At 42.5% G+C, this 18180-nt stretch overlaps 1 protein-coding gene across 1 annotated transcript in view; it reads left to right on the forward strand.

Moving 5' to 3' along the window:
• The window catches only part of ELAPOR2 (endosome-lysosome associated apoptosis and autophagy regulator family member 2), a 101069-nt gene that overhangs the window by 70875 nt on the left and 12014 nt on the right, over window positions 1–18180 (forward strand). Inside the window, exons 9-20 of the mRNA XM_086886597.1 lie at window positions 2180–2360; window positions 3108–3236; window positions 4170–4260; window positions 5191–5293; window positions 6057–6194; window positions 6475–6738; window positions 7642–7815; window positions 9270–9459; window positions 12787–12883; window positions 14065–14166; window positions 16468–16594; window positions 17356–17534. Of these exons, the coding sequence (XP_086742723.1) occupies window positions 2180–2360; window positions 3108–3236; window positions 4170–4260; window positions 5191–5293; window positions 6057–6194; window positions 6475–6738; window positions 7642–7815; window positions 9270–9459; window positions 12787–12883; window positions 14065–14166; window positions 16468–16594; window positions 17356–17534 (1775 nt within the window). The remainder of the gene's footprint in view (window positions 1–2179; window positions 2361–3107; window positions 3237–4169; window positions 4261–5190; window positions 5294–6056; window positions 6195–6474; window positions 6739–7641; window positions 7816–9269; window positions 9460–12786; window positions 12884–14064; window positions 14167–16467; window positions 16595–17355; window positions 17535–18180) is intronic.

Genomic DNA, 18180 nt, shown 5'->3' on the forward strand with positions numbered 1-18180 from the left:
CCAGGTACAGCTTTAATTGCAGCCTCCTGTGGGTTGTTCTCTCACTGCTCTGTGTGGTCCAAGTCTCCCTGACACTGAACAAGTTCCTATTATTTGACCCTTTTCCTGCCTTTTCACTGGCTTTCCCCTTCACAGATGGACATTATTGGAATGCAAAGTGGGTTTTTCTGCAGACACCCTTCACTGCCCAGTTGCAATGACAGCAGCAGGTGTCACAGGCACACAGATGCTGGCTGAGTTTTCAGGACTGGTTTCATTTCTCTGCACCTCTGGAAATTGGTTCAGGTTTTCTGTACCCCCCAGCCATCTCTCCATGTGATGCAGCTCAATGAGAGGGCCTGACTCTGCAGGCCATCTACAGGGGAACAGTGGCTGTAAAGGCCCAGCCTATTGATCCATGGTTGCTAAAATACACCAGGTGTTCACTGAACCTGGTGAGATTGTTGTCTCCCTTCTGCTGTCCTCCTCCATGTGTAGAAGGGACCTCTGGAAATTTATGCACTTTACTCTTGACTTTTCATCTACCTGCTGGTTTAAAAATCCCAAGTTGAATGCGTCAGCCCCAGTGTGAGAAACCCCTCTCCACATGACCACAGTCACCCTCTTCTCCCAGTGCAGATGGAGTAGGATTCATAGGATTCCTGTGGCTTGCAGTGTGTCTGGGCCCTGGGCACCCACACAGGTGCTTTGCCAGCTCCTGAGCCTTTTATTTTAAATGCTGTGCACCCTGGTGCTGCTGAAGCATTTCTAGGGTGATTCTCCAGAAAACCCTCCAAGCTGAGGAGCAGCAAGGACAGGCTGATCCATAGGAAGAGGTGCCAGTGTGGCAGCAGGAGCAGTCCCTCAGTGCCTGAGCAAGGCAGGCAAAGCAGACCCTGAGCCAGATTTAACCAAGGTGGCCAGACAAGTCCATGGAGACAGGGCAGGAGCAGTGTCAAGCTGGGACATTGTGTCCAAGGGTCAGTCAGGTTTGGGTCAGCCAGGGAACATGACCTGGCACAGGCATGGCTGCAGCAAAGCACAGGCAGGGATGGAGAGTAAGAGCCTGGGCTTAACTGAGCTGCCAGGAACTGGGGCCTGAGCCTGAGCTGAGGCTGCTTCCAGTTTATTCTTTGAAACAGTTTCAAGAAGGATCAATATTTGGAGTGCTCTGTGTTACCAGAGGGCTAACCCTGAGTGCAAGCAGCTCAGTGCCCAGGGTGGCAGGGGCTCTGGATCAAATTCAGAAGGTGAAATCTCCCTTACCTGAGCCTCTGGCCTCAAAGATCCCAGGTTACTGGGACCAAAGGGTGGAAATACACAGAGAGGGAGCTGTGGACAGGTTAAACTCTTGCCAGTTGGGTTTCTCAGCTGTGGAACTCAGCTGAGTTTGATCTTGAGATATAAAACCCTTTCAGAGAGAGACACAAAGTCAGATGAAACTTGAAACCCAACTTTATGTCTTCACATCTCACCCAATCCTCCTCCTGAAGACAGAAACTCGTGTCCTCCAAGGAGGGTGATGATGAAGAGGTGATACTGTTGTGTATGGTAACACCATGGACTGACTCATGTTAGTGTTTGTAAACTGCTCCTTATGTGATGATGGATTGGAGGGGCCTGGGGAGAGCTCCTGGATGGTTTTGACATTTTCTCAATAGGTGAAAAATGGCAGGAGAGAACTTGGGAACTTTTCAAAGAGCAGGCCAAATTAAATGAATTTTAATGAATTAAAAATGCAGAACCTGAGGTTCTCTCTGCTGACAGATGCCTTCCCAATAAAGGGCTTTTGTACTCCAAAAGTTATATTTTGTGTTACTGTGGTTAAAATACAGAGATTGCATATCCAGTTAGAATTATTTATCTGATGTTCCTCAGAACTGCTGGCATGGGGAAATTCACTAATTAAATAGGAATTAAATTGAATAATTAAATAGGAAATTTACTAATTAAATAGTAATTGTTTTAAGCTTCCCATTTTTGTTTTGTCCTTAAAGCCTCGCATCTTGGAATCTTCTATTAACCCAGTCAGTTCTGTTGCCCTTACTTGTGCTTCCCTTTATTGTCCTGCATATGCAAGGTCTGGTTTTGGCCTCAGATGAGGGAATACCCTAATTTAGTTTACCAGGGGGACCTTCATTGGTGCATCTAGTCCCAAAACTTCATAGTACACCGTGTGAGCTGTGTCTCCTCCTTCCAGACTCAGATCATGTACAAGTGGATTGAACCCAAGATCTGCAGAGAGGATCTCCCTGATGCATTGACCCTTCCTCCTTCTGGAGAGAGGCAGGACTGTCCACCCTGCAATCCTGGCTTTTACAACAACGCCTCATCTTCCTGTACCCCCTGCCCACCAGGCACATTTTCAGATGGGACACAGGGTAGGAGCCTGCAATAAAATTTCGTGTGTCTCCAAAAGCAGTCAGCTGCTTGCATGTGACTAGTTTAGTGACACATCATCATAAGGCAGTGTTCATTATGTGATAAATACTCATTAAATTACATTGGAGAGCAGGATGTGGGTACCTGTTTTCTCTCCTGAGCCCATCCTTATCAGGGATTTGCTGCTCTAAGTTGACCTGCTGTGGTCTGGATGCATTTCTTGGCTGATATAAACATCCTGAGTTTTTTTAAGGGATTCTGAGAAGGGAATCAGAACCTTTACAGTCAGCAATTCCTTCTCAACCATTCTCCTGTCCATGACAAATTTTTTTTCTGTGAAAACTTTATTTTAAGCCCAGTCAGGAGAATACCCTGGCAACACTGTCTAGCCTAAACTCTGGCTTGTTGATTCTGGGATGCATTGGCCCAGTGGTCCCCTACAGCATTTTGTGGGAACTCTTGTTTATCAAACCTTCATGTGAATCTATTAAAAGGAAGTGTGATTTGAGGGACCAGTTGGAGATTACTTACCACAAGGTTATGATCTACAGTTTATAAAATGCTGGTCTCACTTCCACTCTCCTGGTCCTGTTAAGTCCTTTGACTGTTAAACTATAAAGAAATAAATTATTTTCTTTGCTTATTATTTGCATCAGAGAGTAAAAAAGCAGTATTTATTTTCTTCAAAACACTGTTTGACATGTGCCTCGGCTGTGTGTTATCCTTTTCTGCCCTCTCACCTTTAGAGTGCAAAGCCTGCCCTGCTGGGACTGAACCAGCACTTGGATTTGAGTATAAGTGGTGGAACATCCTGCCAGGAAACATGAAGACATCTTGCTTTAATGTTGGCAACTCGAAGTGTGATGGGATGAATGGTGAGCCAAACTCCCTGCATTGTGTGCCTGTCTCCTGCATGGATCCCTGTTGTAATGGAGTACCCATCAAAATGAATGTGCTCTTAGTGCATGACTCACAGCACAGTTTCCTCCCTTTCCTTCAGTTGCACCAGGCTTGAAATTTCCTGTGGGAAGCAATGTCAATAAAAAACCCTCTTGTATACCAGAGGAGGGCAGGAGCTGCAGCCTGTGTGAAGTCCCCTCAGCAAAGACCGATCCCACCACTGGCTTTAATGCATCTTCAAATGCATTCATATCCCCATGGAAAAAAAGCATTGTTTTGTCTTCTTCCTAGTTTATCTCATTTTCTGTTTTGTGATAACTGTGTCAGTAATAGAAGTCACACATAATTCTTTTTGAAAACTTAATTACAGTCTGTGATTTTATTCCTTTTGTTCTCAGAGCTTTCTCTCTGCACATGTGCTCAAATTGCAGCAGAGAGCAGTCACAGCTCACTGGTGAAAATTATCCTATTTGGGACTTCTCCAGCCTTCTCTGACAGATTTTCCTCAGTTTGATCCATCCTGTCAGACTGATGTAACTCAAGCTTTGAATTATATGTGTTGAGCAGAGGGGGTTGAAGTATGTGCTTAACATTTAACACACAGATTCACTGATTCATCTGTTTTAAGGCTGAAATATATCAGATGGATCATCTCCCTTGAGCTGCACAGCACAGGTCAGGGAATATCAATTGCTTTGCTGATTTGAAAGGTGACAATTGCCTCTAAAATCAGCAGTTCATACAATTGCTAAAATTCTTCATTCAAAAGCATTATGATATTGTTCTGTAGTTTACATCAGGCATCTTTAAAATACTCTGAATTACTGAATTGTTTAAAAATTATGGTAATTTAGATTTCCTTTGCCACCCATTCATTGAATTTTTTTTTCTTTTTCTGTCCTGTGAAGGTTGGGAGGTGGCTGGTGATCACATCCAGAGTGGAGCAGGAGGCTCTGACAATGACTATCTTATCTTGAGCCTGCACATCCCAGGATTTAAGTAAGGAATGGGATATTTTTTCATCTATTTCTCAGTTATTTCTGTCTCTTATACCTCTTTCACACTATCCTAGGGATGATCTGAGTCTTCCTTTCTGAAGTGGAATAATGTAATGAATAAGAGACAGGAGGAATCTTGAATTTTATTCCCATGTCCCCAGTTTGTCCATTGAGGCAGGCAAGTGTGTAAGACCTTGTTTTTTAGCAGTATTTGCTTCAATCCAAGGTACAGCCAGTTGGCTGGCTGGAAACTGAGAAAAGATATTGCTATCCTGCTGTTTCTAAATTATTCCACAGTAACCAGCTAAACCTGCCACGGGGTAGATACTGGAGCCTGCCCTAAAAGTATTTTAGTGAAAGCCAAGTTATTTTGCCCTGTGGCTCCAGGCAGCCTGCAGAGTCTGTGCTTCCCTTGGAGCCAACAGGGAGATGCAGGCACTGCAGGAGAATGGGAATCCCACCACACCTGAACCCTCAGACAGGCTGAAATACCTGCTTGAGGTGCTTGTGTCTCTGTCAAAAGAGTTATCTTAGACTCCTAGCTCAGAGCAGGTGCTGAATGTTGAGACTGGTGAAGTGTGAAAGATGAGCCTCACCTTCCTTCTGCAGTTTTTCAGCTGAGGTAGATGAAATTACATTGGTGTAAATCACTTGAAGTATGTAATGTATTTTAATAATAAGGTTCCCTGCCAATATGGTCAAATTTGGGTGTTCATTATAAGGAGAGAACTGTACCATCAAGAACTTGGACACTTAAAAAGTGACCCTGCTGCACCTGATACTCAATGCAGAGGCTCCCACCATTCTGCAAGGACATGTTTTCTGTGATAGGACTTTGATGGCTTCACTGTGCAAAAAGGAATTTGAAGGATTGACTGCTGCCTGTCTGGAGAGCACTGTGTAAATGTTTTGTTCTTTCTCTGTTAAACAGACCTCCAACATCAGTGACGGGAGCAACTGGGTCAGAACTGGGACGGATTACTTTTATTTTTGAGACCATCTGTTCAGCAGATTGTGTGCTGTACTTTATGGCTGTAAGTGAGACCTCTTTTCTCCATGACTGGTATTCCACACATCACTTTAATACCTCTGCATAGGTGTGATTAGTTGCACTTAGTTTATTATGATTAAGCATGGTATTAGTTTAGTATCTGCAGTGCCCCTGCAGGAAGGATTTAATGAATGACCTAGTGAAATTCCTCCATTATGTGAATTGTGAACCATTCCTGTCTGTCTGCTTACTCTAAAAGGAATTGTTGGACACTAAGGAGCCAATTTTTTCCCTGTTAAATTGACCGATGAAATCATTAGTGCTGTTGAGTTAGCATCTAGTAACAGAGTGACAAGTCAAGATGTGGGACAGAGGGATGGAAAGAGGACAGTTTAGAAATTTAGACTTGATCCTGTCAATGACCTGGAGGATCAGCAGGGCAGCAGACAGATGTTTGTTTGAAAGTCCATTAGCTGATGATTAGCAAATGGATCTGCAGTGGCTCCCTTGCCCCTTCCACTGAAAGGAGAAGCCAGTGCTTTTTTTATATTTAGTGTCTCTTTGAAGGAACCTGCTCTTAATTTAAAGAGAATTGATTGGAAATTAGGTGGCAATTTAGAAGAGTCTGAAAATTTGTCACTTGTGCAAAACAAAATAAGTATGTTTGCTTTATTAAATGTTAAGTGCAATTGTGGAGTCCTTTTTATACGCTAATCTCTACATCATAAAACATTGGTGCTTAGTGTAGTATGACCACACTTTTTGTTGTTCCTTTTTTAAAAAATTTAATTATACCAATTTTGTAGGATGTTAATCGAAAAAATACCAATGTGGTGGAATCATGGGAAAGAAGTAAAGAAAGACAATCCTACACTCACATCATCTCCAAAAATGCTTCCTTCACATTCACCTGGGCCTTTCAGAGAATAAATGAGGGCCAAGATGTAAGTACTTCTTTATGTGTGGGGCTTTACAGCACAGCATTCCTTGGACACTCACTGCCAGAGCTCTAGCCCTCTGTTGAAGCTCACGGGTCTCTCCTAAGGGATGAGTGGCTCTCACCACAAAGCAGCCCCTGGGAGGCAGCTGTTAATAAATAATCATCCATGAGGAAGGACAGAGCCATGGATAAGCTGATCCCTGAATTGGCACACAGAGACGTGGGTGGTGTCCCAGTGCCGTGGTGTGATGACACTGGGGTGGTTTCCTTGTCTCTCATTCCAGAGCAGACAGTTCATCAATGACATGGCCAAGATCTACTCCATCACGGTGACCAACGCAGTGGATGGAGTCGCCTCCTCTTGCCGGGCCTGTGCCCTGGGCTCCGAGCAGTCCGGCTCGTCCTGCGTGCCCTGCCCTCCAGGACACTACATCGAGAAAGAGAGCAGCCAGTGCAAGGAGTGTCCTGCCAACACCTTCCTGTCCATCCACCAGGTGTACGGCAGGGAGGCCTGCATCCCATGTGGGCCTGGCAGCAACAGCACCAAGGTACAGAACCTGAGTGTTTCTGCGTCAAGGGCAGACTGCTTATTGGGCTGGAAGCTCTCAGAGCGCTGCTTTCAGTGCTTTCCTACAGGCATGTTCCTTGTGAGCACTGGAGTATAGCTATGACCAATGAGCCCACTCTTCCAAACTGGTCACTAATTTCTAATTAGACTAACAGTCTAATTTCTGTTTGTAAATAATCAGATAAGTGACAACGTGAGCTCAAAAAAAGGTTCATTTCAAGAAGCTGTAGTGTGGACAGTGTACAAACAGGGCAAGTATCTATGTTACTTCCACCAAAACTATCCCAGATGCCTGTCTTTTAAACTCAGGGACTCCCTCAGCTGGATGATGTTTCTGGGCCTTTAGAAACCTGTAACAAGTACCTCTTACATGAAATTGTAAGCATACGTAAACATTTATCATGGTCAAGGAGCTGCACAGGTACTGGAAGAACAGTACCTTCAGTTTGTTTGTATTCTGCCTGTCTTCAACTGAGTTCATATCCTGCCCTTGTTTCCTGAGCTGTTTCTTGTGTTCCCTTTACAAAATGCAAGTGTAACCAAGGCTGTGTTTTGGTCTGTTTACAGGGCTTTAAGCTGGAACATTGGGATCCTAAAAGCACCCAGAACAAAGCAAAGCAAGAAATTGCATTCTCTTGGCTAATGCCAGCAGACAATAGAAAAACCAGGCTTAGGGAACATTTTAGTCCTGATGTGTGATTACAAGGGACTGAAATGGGAATGGGAATTATCCCAAGGGAAAGATCAGTTACAGGAATAGGGCAGAGCTCCCCTTCATCCTTAGCAAGGAAAGCAGTCCTGTCTGCATCTGTGCTTTAACTCCTAGGTGAATGGTTTGCTGCTGTTCTATAACTGCTCTTTAATGGATGTCTCTGCCTTTCAGGATCACTCTGCCTGCTTCAGTGATTGCCTGGTGTCCTATGTCAAGGATAACCAGAGCATGAATTACAATTTTAGCAATCTCAGCCGGGTGGGCTCATTGATGAGTGGACCCAGCTTCACTTCCCGAGGGACCAAGTTCTTCCACTTCTTTAACATCAGCCTGTGTGGGAATGAGGTGAGCTCAGCTGGGGTTGAGGGTTGGGAGGATGAACCAATTTGTTGCTTGTGTTGATGCTCTGCTATAACACTGAGAAAGGACAAAGGCTCCCTTTCAGCTGAGTTGTCACCAGTACTGTGTAAACACTTCCCTTTAGATCTTGCTTTGCAGTGCAAGAGGACTTTTGAGCAGCCAAGTGATTTTCCAGAGCAGAGATACTGTGTTATATGCCATAAATAAAGCTCAGAAGAAAATTCCTGTCACATCCCTGCTTTTTCTTTCTTTTGCCTTTAAGTCACTTGCATCATGACCCTGACCTTAGTGTGCTGCCACCAAGGAGCTCAAATGAGAGTTTGAGTCTTTCAGCTGGCAACTGCTGTCCATAGGTGTCCCTCATTGCTTCACTGGAGATGCTGTCCTGACAGCCCCTGGTCACCCTGCTGCCTGCCAGTGGCCAAGATGCCCAGTGCTGACTTTGTAGCCTTGGACAGTGGTAGTAAAATGTGTTTAGTCTGTGAGTTAAACAGGCTCTGTCTGCTTGGACTGAACCAGAGCAAGTTGTCACACACATAAATTGACTTTCAGAGCAGTACCAGCATTGTGCGTTGTCCCATGAAAGCCGATGTGTGCAGTTAATAATGCTCAGCCCTGTAAAGTTCTGAAGTCTTTTTGCCATGTACCAAAGGATTTGCATGAGTTAAGACAAATGAGTAGTCACATTTCTTTACAGCATTTTGCATACTTATGGGCTTCAGCGCATGTTTAACTACAACCTGGATTAGAGCTGCTGACAGCTAGATCCACTAACACACAGATATGCTCTCTCCTCTGTGGCTCTGGTTTTCACTTTCCCAAACTTCTACAATGGCACTACAGTACAACCAACCATATGATTATGTGGTGAGTGCTTGACATTTTGTTAGGAAAACTGAGTCTGGTAATTTGTCTTTCATTGCTGTTGCTCTGATTCTAGCACTGATCTTGACATACACCATTAAAGCAGTCTTGAAGGCTATATAACTGTTTAGGGATTTTGTGTATTTTTGCTTTGAAAATATTTTATCTGGATTAAATCCCAAATAAAAATGTATTCTACACTGTATTATTTAAAGACAAGGGAAATAGGGTTTTCCTTTGCAAGACATTTTACTATGCTCTGCAAGTAAACACTGTGCTGTCAAGATAAACAGTGAAGAGTGCTCCACAGTACAGATTTCTGATAAGGCACCTGCCAGAGGTGACATTGTATTTCTGAGTCTGTACAAGGCTTTAATCGGAGCTTTGACAATGGCACAGTTTGTTGTGGTTTCTCCCTCTTACAGCAGACACATAAAGACATCAGCTTGTCATAAGGTAAAGTAATGAATCTCATCCAGTTTGCAATCAGGAAGTTTGCAATCTCTCTCTTCCCAAACTTTTCCACATCTTATCAACAACCAACAGCTTCTCCCTTTTTTCCTGATTGTCCACAGGGGAAGAAGATGGCAATTTGCACTGACAATATCACAGATGTAACTCTGAAGGACATGGTTGCAGAATCAGAAGATTTTTCCAATTTTGTGGGAGCTTTTGTCTGTCAGTCCACCATCATCCCGTCAGACAGCAAGGGCTTCCGAACAGCCCTGGCTCTGCAGTCTAACAGCCTTGCTGACAGGTTCTTAGGTACATGGTTTGTCTTCTGCTTGTTGTTGTGAATATATTCTCATTTTTATTTAGGGCTACAGAGTATTTAGGGCTACAGAGGGTATTTAGGGCTGCAGAGTAAATCCTTCCTGGCTCAGCAGCTGCATTACTTGAGGGAAGAGTGAAGGGGCAGCCCAAGATCAGCCTGAGATGGTTCCTGAGCTGTGAAGCAGCTTTGCACAGATGCCTTTGTGTTTTGCTGATGTTTCAGTTCAGCTGATAGCTGGAGGAGAAGAGTAAGGGCTGTGCACATTTTTTGTTTTCCATTTCTGTTATTCACTCTTCCTTGTTCTTGGTCTGGTGATAGCATTTCAGCACAAAAATCTGGAGAGTGTAATTAAAAAGCACTGGTTGTCCTTTATGTTCTTACCCACCTCACTCAGGGCAAGACCAATGACTGTGATTGTCACGTTAGCCCGAGTGTTTCTGCCTGTGCCAAGATCCCACTTGGGCAATTTTAGAAGAAGAAACTGATGTGGGGACATAATTAGGCAAGGAATCAGGAGGCTTAGGGCAGCACGTGGCTGTGCACATCATTAAGTTTTACACTGGTCCATCTCACAAGTCCCCGAACCTGAGGCCAGATGAGACAATGAAGTCATTTGCTCTGCTCACCTATCCATTACAGGCACTGAGTGTTTGTGCTTTATCCCTGGCACTGAGCCCAGAAACTTAGATTTGACAAAAGCACATCTTTGAAACAGCGTTCAACTTGGACTTTTAAGACTGCCAGAAATAACAACTTTGCCACAGTCACTGGTACGTTTTTTTCCACTGGTCAAACACCATCTCTGTATTTGTTTTTAAAGCAGGCTTGTATCCTTTTTGAATTTCCAGACTTCAGTTTTCAGTTCTTGCTTTTCGTTAGTCTTTCTCCAGATCACACCAATGTTTTCCTTCTTGAAGAAATATTTTGTGTACTGGAATGTAACACCCTTCTGATAAATTAAGTAGACAAAGTTCTTCTAATTGTCTTGCTATCATGTATTTATTTTGAGCACCTGAATAACGTTTGAGGCTCTTTCTACACCTTCTATAACTTTTTATATTTTCTTAAAGCATAGAATGGAATAGTATTGCAGTATTCAATTTGCTATAATGGCAATAAAAATCACTTTTGTATTTGGAATCCCTGTGTCCTTATTTCTCCAAACTTAAAGGATTTCATGATGGCTTCTTGGATCTGATGTGCGCTCTGAATGCTTTTTCAAAGTTACAGTTTCCAAGGGAAAATGTCTCTTAAGACGGGCCTTCAATTCTTGCTGCACTTGTCTTATACTGAGTTTGTTTGGGACTGTCTTACTGAGTGAACCAAGCAACCAAGTTGCTCTGTATTTTATTTTTAACCTTCTTAATCTTTGTCTCATCTACACACTTTACCGGCATGGATTATACAGTTACTTGCAGATCCCTGATGTTAATCTTGCATTTTCACACTTCAATACTGATGCCTAGAGAAGTCTGGAGACATCCCACATTTGATGGCAATTTCCCATGGCCAGATAATTTTATAATGACTTAGCTAAATAGTTTTTAATGCAGAGTGTGCGCCTAATCGATAGCACAGTGCTAACTTTTTAATTAGAATCTCATGTGGTAATTAGTGAAATACTTGATAAATTTACATAACTTTCTTTAGCAACCAAGTTCATCAGCGTTCAAGGACTGAGATCAGATTTGTTCAACAAGAGAGGTTCTCCATAAATTCTTGTTTACTTTCTCTCATTGTGTATCTGTCCATGAACTGAAACCCATTTTCCATTACCATTATTTTGTCTCATTGTGAGAGCCACATTGTAATTCGGGTCACCATATTCCCTCTCCACAAGTCTTTTGACAATTAATTGTCATCAAAAGCTCTCTTAAAGGTCACTCTCAGGTATGGGTTTCTAGTTCACAAACATTCATGTCAGTAAATGCCAATATTGTTTCCTGCCACTGGAGGAATGAGGACAGTCATTGTCTTGAAAAACAAGAAGATAATCCTGATTTTTTCCTAATACAAAGAAAAGATGCCAAACTCTTCTGGTGCTTTTTTTTATCTCGGTTGCTAAATTTTAAAATGGTTGAAGTTTTCATTTTCTAATATAGCAAAGTTGTGGACCTCCTGAAGGGAGTCCAGAGGAGGCCAAAACATGGTCAGAGGGCTGATCACCCCTCCTGGGCTGAGAGAACTGGGATTGCTTAGCCTGGAGAGGAGAAGGCTTCAAGGAGGTTTTAGAGCATCTTTCAGTACTTAAAGGGGCTTCGAGAGAGCTGGAGAGGGATTTTTTACAAGGGCATGTAGTGACAGAACAAGGGAGAATGGCTTCAAACCTAAAAGGAGTAGATTTAGATTATATTTTAGGAGGAAATTCTTCCCTGTGTGGGTGATGAAACAGTGGCACAGGTTGCCCAGAGGAGCTGGGGTTGCTCCATCCCTGGAAGTGTTCAAGAACAGGTTGGACAGGATTTTGAGCAACCTGGTCTAGTGAAAGTTGTCCCTGCCCATGACTGCTTCCAACCCAAACCATTCTATGAGTCTGTGATTCTATGAACTGTTTCAAGAACAAGTGGAAAACTTCAGTCTTTTCATCAGTTTCTGACCTCTACCACTTCTTGTTGTAGCATTTTTTAACTCCCTAGGAGGATGCAGCCCCCTCCTTCAGCTTCCTCTTCTGAAATGTTGCAGTGGAACACCAATATTTTCTGTCTTCTTCCAACCCTCAGTTCATGGGGTTGAAAAGATCCCTAAGAACTTTGGTTACTTGCATTTTCCTTCTTTTCAGCTTTTTCCCAAAGTCCATGTAGTTCACACACCAGCCTGTCATTTGTTCCAAAATGTGACATCAAGGCTTGTCTGTGATTCCATAGTCCTTCTGAGTCCTGTTACTTCATCTCCCATAGTACTGCAAATTGCTCAGGTCATTACACAGTTTTGATGTCTGAGCATTATACACTCAAGGCATATGGTCTGAGTGGTTGCATCAGAGATTTTCAGCAGTTCTTTGCCAGCCTGAATTATTTTATGTTTCTTTATTATCCAGTGATTGCTTTAAATTAATATAAAAGAGTAATAAATATTTACACTGGTGTTTTATTAATTTTTTTAATGTTGCTATGTCTACATGAGAAAGTCAGACTGTATGAGGGACATACTTATCTGAAAAGGTTAGTTAAAAAAATGTATATGTAATGTGCAGTAATGCCATTAAATGCTATTAAGTGAGATCCACATGTTTCAGACTGAGAAAATATTGCACATGGGCCCCTCAAAAATTCATTAATAGTTTGCTTCTTTTTTTTTTTTAATTTCTCACATTTTAGGAGCTACTGTTGAAACAACACTGGAAAATATCAGCATCAAGGCAGATATGTTTCCTCCCTCTCCAAGCAAAATACCAGATATGCATTTCTTTTACAAGTAGGTAAAAAAATGCTGCTTATTGCTATGTCAGATGTCTTCATTTGTTTAAAGGAAAGTAAAAGTGTGAGGGGGGATCTATAACCCATCTTTAATCTTTGCCACTTTAATCAGTATCTGCTTGATACTGATTGACATGTTGAAGATCATCTTATAAAATCAGCAAACGCTCTTTACTCAAACCTAAATTAGGCTTGATCCATAGGAAGTGATGCCAGAGTTTTGATTCATCCAGATGCCATTTTCAGTGTCCTGTTACTTTCCATACTTTCTCATATATGACTTTGAAATGTCCACTTGTGGTTGCATATTTCCTTTCACTTTCATTTGTGTTTACTTTGATGCTACAAAAAAGGACTAATCAAGATTAAAAGTATTGTTTCAACATGCACAGTATGCTTTTCCCATTCTTCAGTCTTCTCCATTAAAGGAATGCCTCAGTTTGGGTAGCAAACAGCTCCAAGATCAGCTCAGTTCAGATGTCTACATGCTGGTCTTCATGTCAGCTGTGTTTCTAAGCTGGGACTTAATTGAATGTAGGACTCTGGATATCAGCACTTTATGCTTATGTGAATGCTTAAATTATGAGTCTGATTCTGCAAACTCAACCCCACACCAGTGACCCTACTTTGAGCACATTATAAACTTGGCTTACGATGTCTATCATGCTGGAATAAGGCATTTTTTATCCCCTTTGCCCTGTGCTATTTCAGGACAGTTTGGTTCTCAGGTTGCTGGGCCAGGAGTGAGCGATCAGAACCTCTCCAGCAGAGTAACACCAACCACAGCACCTGTGATTCTCCTTTGCAATTGTTCCATTCTGTTTTGTGGGAAAGTTCACTCCTTGACACAGCAGATTCCAAACTAGCTAGAAAACCAGAGCAGTTCCCCAAGTGGCATCTCAGAACATTTTGAGACTTAAATAAATTGGTGAAGCCTACCCTGATTCTGTTGTGTTTTTTGTGGGTTATTTTTTGGTTTTTTTTTGTTTTTTTTGTTTTGTTTTGTTTTGTTTTGTTTTCAGCTGGCAAAATCAGCTGAATGATAAAGGGTATTTTGTTAGTATTTTGTTAGTATTGCAGCTACATAAGTGTTTGCAGACCTATGAAAGACCTATGAAAGAGCAATATCCATTTAATGTAGTGGAAATATGTTACTTTTCTCCTCTTGTTTGACATTAGGTCTTCAACAGTGACCACCTCCTGTGAAAATGGCCGTGCAACTGTTGTGACAATGAGATGTAACCCCAACAAACCAGACCAAGGAGAGCTTTCTGTGCCCAGGTATTTTGGTCTTTGAGTCCTACTAGTGCCAAAAAGCCTTTGCTTCTCAGATAATCTTTACAAAACTCATTAGTGATTTTCTATTATAATATAATAGCAATGAGGAATGTTCTCTCCCTCATCAGTCACTTGTTTCTCCTAAGTGTCCATTAGCCTCCAGCAGACCAACTGATCTGTGTTTAGGTTGTGTGACAGGTTGTTCTGACCTTAAACGCAAATGAAAATGCAGTGATGTTTTCTTGTCTTCACTTCTCTTTTATTTCAGTTTCTTATTTTAATCTTTGGCCTCATGATTAAACTGCCTAGTTGAGGCTTTGAGAGGTATTTTTTCTTCCTTGATCTACAGCAGTGGCTAGGGAAAATTATTGTTTTGGGAAAAGAGCAACCTGTTCTAGGAACTTTGAAATCTCCTGTTGCAATGCTTCTGTGAGCTCTGCCTATCTATTTTATGTTTGGGATATATTTATTTATGTGTTTCATTGCTGTATCCTGACTGCCTTGTACCAGTTGTGTTTAATTTGCCTGACATTTTTTTTCCCCTTCTGTCTGATTTGAGGGACTTAAAAAAGCTTCTTTCTTCCAAAATCCTGTTTATGCCTGTATAAACATAAGTTAAGGCATAAACGTGACTGAAAAATTGCAAAGAAAAGCAGATTACTCTTTAGTGACACACTGTGATTTTTAAGAAGCTTCCTTTAACTCTGACAACCCTTCTCTTTGGTTATCAAGGCCCATTTTAGTTACTAAAAATCTGCTGATAGCTCTCACTCATCCTCCTTCCCAAAAGCTGAGTCCTCTTCCCAAAAGTTAACCATGTGAGAAGTGTGGGATCCTTTGATCCCCATCCCTCTCGGGACACACGAACTGTGCTTGCCTGAATGAAGGCAAAGTAGAGTTTACTTCACTGGGGATGGATGAGTGATTGATATTGGAACACCTTTGGAGATGCTTACCCTGGTGTCTGAGGGACCTGTCCCACTACAAATGCTGGGCAATAAACCACTCCCAGCTTCTGCATGAAAACTCTTCAGTTGTTCTTCCAGTGCCACAGGGTAAACACGGTGTGAACTGTGATAGAGCACCAGTAGTGAGGGAGGAACAACCTAAAGTGTGAGAATGGGCAGAAATGGCACACAGCTGGCACATGTACCTTATCTCAGCTCATGCTGACTTCTCCTTTCCAATCCCCCTTTGATTAGCTCAGCAGTCAGCTGTTTTCACACAGTGAGGTATCAGATATATGTCAAATAATGTAACTCCTTGATCCTTCAGGCATGGTGTTTGGTATCACATGAAGCTACAGTATAAGATGAAAGCAGTTGAGGAGAAAGGTCTGTCAGTGCTCATGCCAAGTAGGTTGGGAAAATGCTCCATAATTCAGAGGATTGTACCTGTTGTCAGGTATTCAAATCTGGATAAGCCAGGATGGGCTTTTAGAGCTGGGGATTTTTCAGTGCTTGAGATTTCGATCTGGACATTTACAGATGATATAGAAGAACACAACTTTAAATAATTTTTTTTCTGCATGAATATATTTCATATTTACATGACCAAACTTCTTGCATGACCTTTGTCCATTGCTGCTGTTAGACCTGATGTGATTGTCAGTAACAAAATCTACGTGACTGTACTGCCACTGACAGTACAACTCTCTTCTGCAGGCTGAATGCAAAATAGGCCATTAGTTTTTCTTGGAGTAAGAGAAACTGTTATCTCTTCATTAACTGGTGAACATCCTTGTAGTAATTAACCATGACAGGACAAGTCCATTCCATATGGACTAAATCACCCAGACATCATTAGAACAACAGCAGGAGCCAACTAGAAGCATTCACATGGAACAGCCACCCTGTGCAGGAGACCAGTGATGGAGGTGTATGCTGGGCTAGCCTGGGCAGATGAAACACTGGTGTAGACTCCCCTCCCCTCCCCTCCCCTCCCCTCCCCTCCCCTCCCCTCCCCTCCCCTCCCCTCCCCTCCCCTCCCCTCCCCTCCCCTCCCCTCCCCTCCCCTCCCCTCCCCTCCCCTCCCCTCCCCTCCCCTCCCCTCCCCTCCCCTCCCCTCCCCTCCCCTCCCCTCCCCTCCCCTCCCCTCCCCTCCCCTCCCCTGTTTTCACTTGAGAAAGCATTTTGCAAACTGGGAAAAATTCTTCCCCCAGATTCTTCCATCTGCTGACTTGATGGATGTTTATCCATTTCTCATACTTCCCATTCCCAATCTTCAGCAGCAGAATGTGGATGAGGGTGCAAACCCCCGAGTGTTTCTTTCATAACTGGTAACTGAGCTCTGCTCTCCTCGTAGCTCCTGCCCTGCAGGCACCTGTGATGGATGCACTTTCTACTTCCTATGGGAAAGTGCAGAAGCTTGTCCCCTCTGCACGGACCAAGACTACCATGAGATTGAGGGAGCCTGCAAAAAAGGATTTCAGGTACAGGACCCATGTCTCAAAGTCAAATGGGCTCATTTGGGTATAACTTGGACTCTTGTTGAAATTTGGTGTTCAAATGGATATGTGAGTTGGAAGATCTCAGCCCGGGCTCTGAGCTGGCTTGGATGCAAGCTGAGGGAGGAGCTGTGTTGAGATTCAGGAATGTTTGTCAGTGGTAGTGTGTTCCTTGTAAGAGAGCTGACTTGTGCTGACCAGCTGTGTGAGTAAGGATGTGAGCTCTCAGTGCGTTCAGACATGCAGGACAATTATTTCTGAAGGATGGAGTGCCTAAAGGACTTCAGTTCTTTCATAGCCATAAACATCAGGGACAGGCTAGGAAAGGTTTCCAAATGTCAGTTCATAAATTCATCCTACTTAGTTGCAATTTTTGCTGCTGCCTTCTCTAGTCAAATATTAGGAAGTCCTTCCACAGATTCAAGCTGTCCTGTTGAACCACAGCTCCTGTGCAGGCACAACTTATTCCCAATAGCTGCCCAGCTCATACTGTGTCACATGGAGAGCTGTACAGAGGAGGAAATCTTTTTGCCATGCCTGAACCTGAAGGCACAAGCAAGGGGATGACTCATTAGACAATATAACTAAAAACCTGAAGTCTGAAAACCTGAGGGATGTGTTTTGGTTTGCTTTTACTGAAAAGTTATCTGACCATTCTACCTTAGAAAAGATTTGTTTTCTGTAAGTCTAAACAGTTCTCTCTTTTCCCACAAGCAGCTCACTTTTTGGTGTTCTCTGTTTGAAAGGAAACCTTGTATGTATGGAATGAGCCAAAGCATTGCATTAAAGGAGTTTCCTTGCCAGAAAAAAAGACCAGCACTTGTGAAACAGTGGATTTTTGGCTTAAAGTTGGAGCTGGTGTTGGTGCTTTCACAGCCGTTCTGCTCATAGCCTTGACTTGCTATTTTTGGAAGAAGAACCAGAAGTGAGTACTGTAAATTGTGTTCTATATAAAAGTTAGCTAAAAGCTTGATGGAATGACTTTTCCTGCATCTGACTTTATGACACTGTTGATGAGAAGTACCTTGTAGGATCAATCCATTCATTCATCAAGTTGATGTTTCTTCTGTCAATTGTGGCAATAAAAAATTCTAGTGAGGAAAGTATAGAACATCCACAGTAATTTGCAATGGCATAATTTCCCAACAGGATTTTTTTTTTTTATCCCTTGAGGGTTTGAAGTTGACTTTAGGTCAGAAGCAACATGGCTTTCTCAAGCACTGAAGACCAGAAGGGTATCTTTAGTCTAGTTAGTCCCTTTCAGCTTGGTAAAAAATTAAGTTCTTGACCATATTGCTTAGTTCTGTTTTGGTTGTTGCCCCAACCAGCACTTCTTCATGCATGAAGTCCTCTTGACCTCCCCATGGTCTTTTGAGAAAACATGGTTCTTTTTAAGGATAGAGGACTAATTGGAAAACAGGAGCTCAGTATATTGCCAATACTATTTTGTATATATATATATATATATATATATATATATATATATTATTGATTGAAAAGTATCTAATTTCCACTACCTCAGAATACTCAGAAGAAGATGTGGGATGTGGGAAGACTGCAGACAATCTAAA

This window comes from Cyanistes caeruleus, chromosome 4, assembly GCF_971803275.1.
Source record: "Cyanistes caeruleus chromosome 4, bCyaCae1.hap1.1, whole genome shotgun sequence".
In the NCBI taxonomy this organism is placed as follows: domain Eukaryota; kingdom Metazoa; phylum Chordata; class Aves; order Passeriformes; family Paridae; genus Cyanistes; species Cyanistes caeruleus.